Genomic DNA, 11104 nt, shown 5'->3' with positions numbered 1-11104 from the left:
GTGTTTCGGTTTTCAAGGACAGAAAGGAAGAAGATGATGGTGACGGGTCTAGGAATGTGTGTCTTGACATAGAGGAGGAGGTCTATGGAAAAAGTCAGAATGTTGCACAAAGTAAGGAGTTTTTGAGGGCTAAAAGTAAAAAGGAGGTTTTTGACTTACTCGTAAAAGGTGGGGTGAGTGATATCGAGGCGAAGAGGTTTATAACTGGTGTTGTGTCTGATGATGATAGGGGCAGCTGTGCAGATGTTAGTAAAGTTGGAGAGTCTCTCTATTTTGGTTCCCCTGTGGGCCTTAGTGTTGCGTCAGCTGGGCCGGTAGATGGAATAGAGTCTTTAAGCTTTGATGGGCCTGGGGCAGAGGAGGCCCAACAAGCTGGTTCTAGAAGAAAGCACGATAGGGGCGTTTTGGGTTTTAAAAAGAAATTAAATATTGGTGGGCCAGTGGAGCAAGAGGCCCACAACTTTCCAGAAGTTTCCACCTTCGACCAAGCTTGTAGCAAGTTCCGTTCAACTAAACAGAGGAGCAAATCTAAGAGGAAGAAAAAATCTGTTGGCAACCTGGGAGAGAAAGTCTCGATGTCTGCTACCATATTCAAGAATACTGGACCCAGGAGCTTCGCTTTGAAGAAGAGGAACAAGACTCAGAAAGCAGAATCTGACCCAATCGAAGATGCGGCGTTTTCTGGTGAGTCCCTTTCTTGCTGTAACTCTGTTACTGATTCCGACATAGCTCGTAGCAATTTGAGAGCCATGGGTGCTTCAGAGGTGGGAAGGAAGGTGTGGTCTGCCATTGCTAGATTGGGGGTAGTGAGTGAGAAGGAAGACGGTGATTTAGAGAAGGCAATTGAAGCCATGGAGAGGAGAGATTTGGAGGGCTCGAAGGGCAAGAAGGTGTCGTTAACTCTGTTGTGATGAATCTAATGTCTTATAACATTAGGGGAGGCGGTTTCTCTTTGAAGAGGAAAAGAGTTAGTTATTTAATCCACTTGAATAAAATTGATGTTTGCTTCATCCAAGAAATAAAGATTGAGTGTTTCAGTGACTCTTTAGCTTGGGAGTTCTGGGGTCGTAAGGAGGTGGACTGGACTGCGTGCAATTCGGTAGGGGCATCAGGCGGTATGGTGATCCTGTGGCGTAAAGGGGCACTGTCAGTGAACTATAGTTTCCGTGGAAAAGGTTTTGTGGGCATAAATATTTCGTGGAAAGGCAAAGTTTATAACCTTATTAATGTATACGCTTCGTGTAATAGGAAGGATAGGTGTCTGGTTTGCCTAGAGCTGTTAGATTTGAAGAACAGGCGTGGTTTGGAGGATTGGTGTATTGTAGGGGATTTTAATGAGGTGCTGAATGGGGATGAGCGGATCGGAGCGACCAGCAATCGTGCTCGTAGAGGGATGGAAGAGTTTGCTGGCTTTGTGGAGAACATGGAATTGGTAGACGTTAATTGTGTGGGAGGGAGATTCACTTGGTATAAAGACAATGGGAAGGCTATGAGTAGGTTAGATCATTTCTTACTTTCAAGGAATATGATGGAGGAATGGGATGTGATAGATCAAAGAATTGACAAAAGGGACATTTCCGACCATACGCCTATCCGATTGAATGTGGGGAAAATTGATTGGGGACCTAAGCCCTTTAGGTTCAATAATGAATGGTACAAGCATAAGGATTTCAAGGAGTTCATCAAGGTAGAATGGGGAAAGCTTTCTTTCAAAGGAAGGGGGACTTTGTTTTGTATGAAAAGCTCAAATGCTTCCGTGAGAGTTTAAGGAAATGGAACCAGGAGGTGTTCGGTTGGATAGATCTTAAGGTGGAGGAGGAGGTGGACAATATGCATGATCTAGATAGTTTATTGGTGGAGAATTTCGGGGGTGATAATGACAGTTTGACGGCCGATAGAAGAGGTGCTAGTAAGGAGATTTGGAAGGGTTTGAACGTTAAAGAGGCTATGCTTAGGCAAAAATCTCGTAATCTTTGGTTGGAAGAAGGGGATAAGAATACTAAGTTTTTTCATAACGCAATCAAAGATCGTCAAAGACGTAATGCGATTTCATCGTTGGAAGGTAAAGATGGTATGGTGGAAGCTGTTGACAATATTAAGGAAGAGGTTAGAAACCATTTTCAAGATTTCTTCAAGGAGGAAGATTATGGAAGATCGGTGTCGGTAGGATTAGAGTTGAAGTCGTTATCCGAGGTTGATAGGTTTGATCTTGAGTGTCCTTTCTCGGAAGAAGAGGTGAAGGAGGCCGTGTGGTCTTGTGATGGGAACAAAAGTCCCGGGCCGGATGGTTTTTCTTTGGATTTCTTTAAATTATCTTGGGAGGTCATTAAAATGGATGTATTGAACTTTGTGAAAGATTTTCATGAGAAGGCCATACTCACTAAAGCTTGTACTTCTTCCTTCATCACTTTAATCCCAAAAGTGTCTAATCCTCAATCCTTGAGGGATTATCGCCCTATTTGTTTAGTGGGAAGTTTATATAAAATACTAGCAAAGTTGATGGCGGCTAGATTAAGAAGGGTAATAGGGAAGTTGGTTTCGAGGAACCAATTGGCTTTTATTCCGGGAAGGAACATTTTGGATGGCGTTCTAGTGGTTAACGAGATTCTTGATCTAGCCATGAGGGATAAGAGAAATTGTGTGGTTTTAAAGGTGGATTTCGAAAAGGCGTACGATAGAATTAGTTGGAATTTCGTGAGATGCATCTTAAGAAAGATGGGGTTTGGGGACCGTTGGATGAGGTGGATGGAAGGAAGCGTCTTTTCTAATTCTTTATCCGTTATAGTTAACGGTAGCGTTACGAAAGACTTTAGGGTGGAGAAAGGTCTTAGAAAAGGCAATCCTCTATCCCCGCTTTTGTTTGTTCTAGTCATGGAAGTCCTAACGGCTTTAGTGAAGAAATCCAAAGAGGTGGGTGATTTTCGTGGCTTTAAGTTTCACGGGGAGAAGGAAGTAGATATCTTACAATTCGCGGATGACACGATTATTTTAGCCGAGGGAGAAACCGCAAATTTGTGGAGTGTGAAGGTCATCTTAAGAGCCTTTGAATTGATATCCGGTTCCCGTATTAATTTTCAAAAGAGCAATCTTTACGGAGTAAATATTGATCAATGGTTTTTGGAAGCCGCCTCTAACTTTCTTTCTTGTAAAGTTGGAAAGCTTCCTTTCAAATTTCTTGGGGTGAAGGTGGGGGGTGACCCTAGGAAGTATGCGATGTGGAAAGATATGTTGGCGTTGGTGAAAAGAAGATTGGCCGTGTGGAGAGGTAAACACCTTAATATGGCGGGAAGGGTGGTGTTGATTAATTTGGTTCTTAGTGTGGTGCCGTTATATTCTCTTTCCTTTTATAAGGCCCCTAAGAAGGTGTTGAAAGAGATAGTAGCTATCCAAAGAAATTTTCTTTGGGGTGGTTGTGAGCTAAGAAAAACGGTTAATTGGGTTTGTTAGGATACGGTGTGCAAACCGCGAGTAGAAGGGGGGTTAGGGGTGAAAAACGTGGAAATTATGAATGTGGCGTTACTTAGCAAATGGAAGTGGAGGATTCTTACGGAGAAGGAAGCGGTTTGGAGGGACATATTAGAGGCTAGATACGGTAAAGTGAAAGTGAAGGTATTAATAGGTGACGTTTCGGTGGTGGGGAAAGAGGATTCTATATGGTGGAGAGACATTTTAATCTCGGATAATTACGAGAATCTCAACAATAATCATTTTGCGGGGGCTATAAAGTGCAATGTTCGAAGCGGAAAATACATACCTTTTTGGTATGCTTGTTGGTCGGGCCATCAAACGTTAATGGAGGCGTATCCGGAGTTATACCGTTATGCTAGAAATCATCTTGCTGATGTTTTTTCTGCAGGTTTTCAGTCCATTGGAGCGGCTGACAGTGATATAGAATCTGAGCCGGCTGGTACTTGGCTTTGGCAGCTGCATAACATGGTGGAGACAGGCGGTGGTGAAGATACTGATCCGGCTGACAGTGGCGGCGAAGCTGTCTCGATTCAGCAGCGTGACATTCTGATTTCTGACTTGCTGTTCGAGCTACAGCAGCGACGTATTCATGTGCAGATTAATGGTGACGACTTTTTCCTTTGGAGTATGGAGTCTAATGGTGTGTTCACGGTGAGTTCGTGCTACAACCGCTTTAGGGAGAAACTTTTCGGTCCTCCACTTGATAATTCTTTGGTTTTAGCTTTATCCCAACTTTGGAAAATTAAAGCCCCCTCAAAAATTCTTTTCTTTGGTTGGCGTTTCATTATCAATAAACTTGCAACGAAAGATCTTTTGGTTAAAAGGGGCATTTTGAGGGATGGTAATGATTCTAGATGTGTTCTTTGTGATACGGAGGAAGAATCGCTTCGGCATTTGTTTGTTAATTGCGAAGTGACAAAAAGGATGTGGAGGAAATTCTATGATTGGGTTGGCGTTGACATAACTTTATCTAGAGAGGAGTTTGTGAATTTTTTTCATAATTGTGGAAAGATTGAGTGTGTCAAGACTAGAATCATTGGGGCGGTGGTGTGGCTATCTACGGTTTGGAATATTTGGCTCTCGCGGAATGCTATTGTTTTTAAAAACGAAAGCTTTAGCTTCCTTGATTGTTGGTCGGAGACCGTTTGTAAGGCTTGGAGATGGTTAGGCTCTTTTTATTATAGAGTTAATTCGTGTACTTTTTATACTCTGATTATTAATCCATTTCCTATTAAAAAAAATAGAAGAGACGAGAGATTAGTGAAGGTGAAAAAGAAAAAAATAGAGTTGAGAGATTAGAGAAGAAGATCTGCGATAAAAACGAAACTGAAATATGAAACATTTACATAAAAATGAGAAAGTGAAAAAGAAAGAATATAAGAGAGTAAATATTATAGAAGAAGAGGGAAGATGTATGTGGCAAAGAAAGTGCGATAATGTTAATAGAGATTTGAGAAGATCGGGACTGAAATTATATATGTAAGGATGAGAAAATTGTTCGTAATCATAAGGCTAAGGTTTAATAGGTTTAAGTTTGGGTTGGATGTGAGTTAAGTAAAAGTTAGATTGTAACATAATGCGTTTGATTCGATTTGGTTCGATTTACAAAATACAAACCGAAAACCGAACCGAACCGTGCGATTTTGTTAAAAAATGGCCCAAATTAATCCGAACCAAATGCGATTTTTTACAGTTTCGATTTGATTTGGTTTAGTTTGCGGTTTTTTATTGGGTTGGTTTGGTTTTGAACACCCATAATGTTTTGTATTTGGAGTTGGAAAGGTCTGTGATGAATATTTAACAATGTACTAAAAATTTCACCAAGCAATAAAATCAAAGTTCTTTTTAACAGGGATTTCTCTATTTTGACAATGCAATTCTGTAATTGAAAAGTACTAAAATTATTTAATTGGGAGTTTCTCTTAAAAAGTCGGTTTAACATAAAATAAAACAAATATAGTTGAAGATTATTAGAGAATAAAAGCAATCAGGTCTTATTTCAAATCTGTTGATTTTTAGTGTTGGTAACTGTGTCTATTTCTTTAAGATGATTTTTCATATTTACAATAAATTAACTTGATCGTTATACTTAATTCTTTGACGTATAACTCCCTCTTTTAACAACTCATTAATTCCTTAGGCGTGTTCGAAATCAAAATAGACAATAACAACTTGTTAATTTCTAAATCGCATATTTGCAATTATCTATTCATATATCAATTATTAAATCTAAACAATTAATCTATTTTAGATATGGGGTGCGTTTGATTTGCAAAATATAAAGTACTGGACATAACAGTACTAGACAGTACAGAACAGTACAAGACAACTTTTTGTATTGTACTGCGTTTGATGATTAATGCACTGGACAATTTTTTCTCAATTTTGCTTGGTATGTCTTTACACTAGACAAAATAATATAATTTTTACTATGATAATATTTATTGATATATAAAATATAATATTTATGAATCAAAATATTAAATAATAAGGAGAAAAAAAGATGAAGAAATAATTTTTCTACTCTACTTTATTTAATATGTTTATGTAGCAGAAAAAATAATATACTTTTTTATATAATATAATTTTTTATTGATATAAAATATTGATATTTATGAATCAAAATATTAAATAATAAAAAGAGAAGAAAAAAAGTAAATAGAGATTTTTTTTCTCGACTTTATTTGATATATCGTTGAACCGAATAAATTAATATAATTTTATTATAATACTTTTAATGATATATAAAGTATTAATATTATATTTATTGATTAAAATAATAAATAATGAGAAAGAGAGTAAAAAATATATATTTTGATGTTTTTTTGATAATTTGTGCTTCGGAAAAAAAGTTGTTCCATGATTTAGTGGGGGACAAGAATTTATGATTTTGCCACTCTCTTGTCATATTTTTTGTCCAGTACCACAATTAGTTTCTGTATCAAACTGGATACAAAAAAAGTTGTCCTATCGAGTACCTCATTTTTTTACAAATCAAACTTAATAGTTATTAGGCTAAATTACAGTTTTGATACCCCTATTTTGGTATTCTCACGGTTTTAGTCCCACATTTTCTTTTTAAATAGTTTTGGTCCCCCATCCCAATTTTATTCATGAACAGTGCATGATCCATACATGACCGTAGATGAACAGTAAATGACCGTACATAAACAGTTGGATCAAAATTAGAATGGAGGACCAAAACTGTTTAAAAAGAAAATGGGTGACTAAAACCGTGAAAATATCAAAACAAGAAACCAAAACTGTAATTTAACCTAGTTATTAAGTTCAATTTTCATGCTCGTCAATAGACAAAAAAAGCTTTAATATCAAGATTAACTGAATAAAATTATAATATTAAATCGAGAAAATCGTACAAAGGTAATTACATATCATCATCTTATAAGAATTAATCTATAGAGAGTTAACTACTCATTATAACAGTGAATCATAACTATGAGTTTGTAGAGTTAATACATGAATCTTGAGTTATAATTTAGTCTTCATCGGAGAAAAGCCTCAATAGCTCCTTGAATTCTCATTCCATCAAAAGTATTTATTAACTAAATACTCCTTAATCAAAAGTATTCAGTTTATTGTGTATTAATCATATTAATAACCACAATGACACTTCATAGTAATAATTAGGAATTTTCTTTTTAATAATTTTCTTATGGTCTTTTTCTTTGACATTCATTGCAATACGTAGAGTAAGAAAGCATAAATAAACAATGAACAGAATAAAGAAGCATTATTCAATAATTATAATCATGTCCCTCAAGCTTGTGTTGGTGCTGTATTTTCTGGTTACAGTGGTAGCAAGTAAAGATGTCAGTTTCATCTATAACAATGGATTCCAATCATCTCATTTGTATCTTGATGGTATTGCTGAGTTAACCTCCAATGGGTTACTCAGACTCACCAATGACACCAACCAAGAAAAGGCTCATGCTTTTTATCCAAATCCTATACTTTTCAAGAATACTTCCAATGGAAGTGTGTCTTCTTTCTCAACTACTTTTGTGTTTGCCATAAGACATGAAATTCCAGTTATTAGTGGTCATGGAATTGTTTTTGTTGTTTCTCCAACAAAAGGGTTACCAAATTCACTACCAAGTCAATACCTTGGTCTATTTAACAAATCCAACAATGGAAACAGTAGCAACCATGTTTTTGGGGTGGAACTTGATACTATTCAAAGCAGTGAGTTTAATGATATCAATGGCAACCATGTTGGTATTGATATCAATGATTTGAAATCAGCTACTTCAACTCCTGCAGGATATTATGACAATAATGGTCAGTTGAAGAATTTGACCCTTATCAGTGGCTATCCTATGCAGGTTTGGATTGAATATGATGGTGAAAAGAAGAAGATTGATGTTACTTTAGCTCCTATTAATGTTGTTAAACCAAAACAACCTTTGTTGTCAATTGTCAAAGATCTTTCTCCAATTCTTCACAATAGTATGTATGTTGGGTTTTCATCAGCTACTGGATCTGTTCATACTTCTCATTATATTCTTGGCTGGAGTTTTAGGCTTAATGGTCAAGCTCAAAACTTTGTAATTTCTGAACTTCCTAAGCTACCAAGACTTGGCAAGAAAAAAGAGTCCAAATTTTTAATTTTTGGGTTGCCTTTGATTTTGCTCAGTTTGGTTTTCATGTCAATATTAGGGGCTATTTATTTCATCAAAAGGAGGAAGAAATTTGCTGAGTTGCTTGAAGATTGGGAAGATGAATATGGCCCACATAGATTTAAGTTCAAAGATTTATACTTTGCCACAAAGGGTTTCAGGGAAAAGGAATTATTGGGAGTTGGTGGATTTGGAAGAGTCTACAAAGGTGTGATGCCAGGTTCCAAACTTGAGGTTGCTGTGAAGAGAGTTTCACATGAATCAAGACAAGGAATGAGGGAATTTGTATCGGAAATTGTTAGTATCGGTCGCCTTTGCCACCGGAATCTTGTTCCACTTCTCGGCTATTGCAGGCGAAAAGGCGAGTTGCTTCTGGTCTATGATTACATGCCTAATGGAAGTTTAGACAACTATCTATACAACCAACCAAAAATGAGCTTGAATTGGAGTCAAAGATTTAGAATCATCAAAGGAGTTGCTACAGGTTTGTTCTATCTTCATGAAGAATGGGAGCAAGTTGTGATTCATAGAGACATAAAGGCTAGTAATGTGCTATTAGATGGTGAATTGAATGGTAGATTGGGAGACTTTGGTCTTGCAAGGTTGTATGATCATGGTGTTGATCCACAGACAACTCATTTGGTTGGAACTATAGGGTATCTTGCTCCTGAGCATACTAGAACAGGTAAGGCCACTAAATATTCTGATGTGTTTGCTTTTGGTGCATTTCTCCTTGAAGTTGTTTGTGGTAGAAGGCCTATAAATCATGTAAATGAAAGTGAAACTATAATCCTAGTTGATTATGTGTTTGATTGTTGGAAAAGAGGTGAGATTCTTGAGGCAAAGGATATAAATCTAGGCACAGATTATAGTTCAGAAGAGGTAGAGTTGGTTTTGAAACTTGGCATGTTGTGCTCACATTCAGAACCTATGGCTAGACCAAGTATGAGACAAGTTGTGCAGTATTTGGAGATGGATATACCTCTGCCTGATTTGTCTTTGCTTAGTTTATCTTCTTCTGGGTTAGCTTTTGGACACAATGAATTTTTTGGGGACTTTCCAATGTCATATCCATCTTCTACAGACAAGACATTCACACAAACTTCTGTCTCTGTTACTGATTCACTTCTCTCTAGTGGTCGATGATTTTAAGATGAATGTGAAATGTATGTTTAATTGGTATACTTTGATAGGTAAATGTGTTTAATTAGTAAAAATATAGTATAAAAATTAAGTTTTCTTTTATATTGTTACAACTTAAGTAGTTAAAATTTGCTAAGTGTGAATGCCACGTTACAGTGGAAAACATCCATGTGTATATGGTTTAATCATCCTTGCTTGTTGCAAAAAATAAGACAACTTTATAAATGATAGTATATTATAAATGAGTTTTGTGTGGATAGAAAAACTTCCCTACGTTGTTTCTCAACTTGTATCTGGTTGGAACACTTGTGGTTACTAGTTTTCAATATGAGGATCTTTGGAAAAAGAAAAATTGATAGATTGACTAATTCCAAGAAAAAAGAAAACACTAATTTATGACAATTCTTGAAAGATTCCAATTTTATTATTTCATCTCATAAAGATGTAATATATATTATTCAGTTTTTGAATGAGGACGAAAAGTTAAAATGACTATGGCGTAGAAATTTCTGTTATAATGATTATGATTTTTCGGTGAAGAGGGAGGATACTTGCAAAAGGTTAGTAATTTGATGCTAAAGTTCGTGTTTGAATGAGTCAAATTATGCAAGACTGAGTAAGAACAATATTTAGGTGTGACTCATGGTCGCGTTTATATAAAAGAGACGGTAAGAACTGTTTCAATTTGCCCGGCGTGGAGTGCAAACAACTGTTAGATATGATCAACACTCGAGATGGAGGAGGTCGTGCTCATATGTGGTGCTCGTAAGTGAAGGTTGTGTGTCGGTGAATGTAGTGCTATTGAATTGATTGAGCCTATAGAATTAGGAACATGTGCATTTAATTCTCCTTATGCAGGCCAAAATTTTCCAAAGCGAAGACCTCCACGTGCACCCATACGCATAGGCCATAGAGGTAGTGCACATTGGAGTACTCTAGTGCTCTCAAGTGTATTTATTTGAACCATTAGATGTGATATTTGATCTTATGTTGAATCATGGATGTTGGAGTTGCTGCCATTCATGCCTATAAAATGGGAAGTTGAGTTTTATTTCCATTTTTTACTTCTTCATCTTGTGTACCATCATAGAGAGTTTAGTTGTGACTCATTTGGAACTTGCTACAATTTTTGAGTTTTGGATCATGCTCTAGGAGCTTTTGTTGCACTCTTCACTCGAGTTCCTAACAACCTGCATTACTTGAGGTATTTGCTTCTTCTTCCTTTGTTCATTTCTTCAACTTTCAAACTTCTTCAAGTATGTTACACTTAGGAAAACCATATATTGATATCCCCGTTGTTATAGCCCTTAGTGATATAGAAATATGTGATGCCAATTCTAGAATCGAACTAGAGGTAGTTAATCCTAGAGATAGTAAGTCAGTTCCCACTAGGATAAAAAAGAAGTAGATTCGTGTTAGATTTACCTTGGGTGAAGTCTTGGCTACCAACCTCATTCATGTAACGGACCTCATGGATGATCGTAAGGCACAAAGTATTGCTAGGAGTTTAGAATGTATGTTCAAGTGTCTGGTCACTGAGGATGATGTGAGATGGTGGTTAGAGGAACAATCAAGATGAAATAATTATGGTAAGTATTTTTATCGTTTGTGAATACTAATGAATAAGAAATTAGGAAGAAAGCATACCCCCAGTGTTTGATCTGCCCGATGATGTCATTGAATATCCTTGAGTGGATGAAGAAATTCTAGGAACCCTATCTTTATACACCTGTAAAAATAGATTGATGGTGATGTTCCCTAGGAATAAAAAATTCATATGCAGTTGTTTGAAATGTGCGGTTTACCTTTTACAGGAGTTTTCTTTTTTAGGATGTTGTTCAATTTTCTTTTTAATT

General features: G+C 36.6%; 2 protein-coding genes across 2 annotated transcripts; both read left to right on the top strand.

Annotated features, from left to right (window-relative positions):
* The first annotated feature begins 919 nt into the window (after positions 1-919).
* LOC131641470 (uncharacterized) lies at positions 920-1768 on the top strand. Its single transcript, XM_058911763.1, has one exon. The coding sequence runs from the start codon at positions 920-922 to the stop codon at positions 1766-1768; it is 849 nt and encodes a 282-aa protein (XP_058767746.1).
* A 5445-nt stretch (positions 1769-7213) lies between these two features.
* LOC131641468 (L-type lectin-domain containing receptor kinase IV.1-like) lies at positions 7214-9653 on the top strand. Its single transcript, XM_058911761.1, has one exon. The coding sequence runs from the start codon at positions 7239-7241 to the stop codon at positions 9249-9251; it is 2013 nt and encodes a 670-aa protein (XP_058767744.1). The 5' UTR covers positions 7214-7238; the 3' UTR covers positions 9252-9653.
* The last annotated feature ends 1451 nt before the right edge of the window (positions 9654-11104 follow it).

This window comes from Vicia villosa, unplaced genomic scaffold, assembly GCF_029867415.1.
Source record: "Vicia villosa cultivar HV-30 ecotype Madison, WI unplaced genomic scaffold, Vvil1.0 ctg.003770F_1_1, whole genome shotgun sequence".
NCBI lineage: Eukaryota > Viridiplantae > Streptophyta > Magnoliopsida > Fabales > Fabaceae > Vicia > Vicia villosa.
Note: the sequence above shows the minus strand (reverse complement) of the source record. Positions and strands in the feature narration are given on the sequence as shown.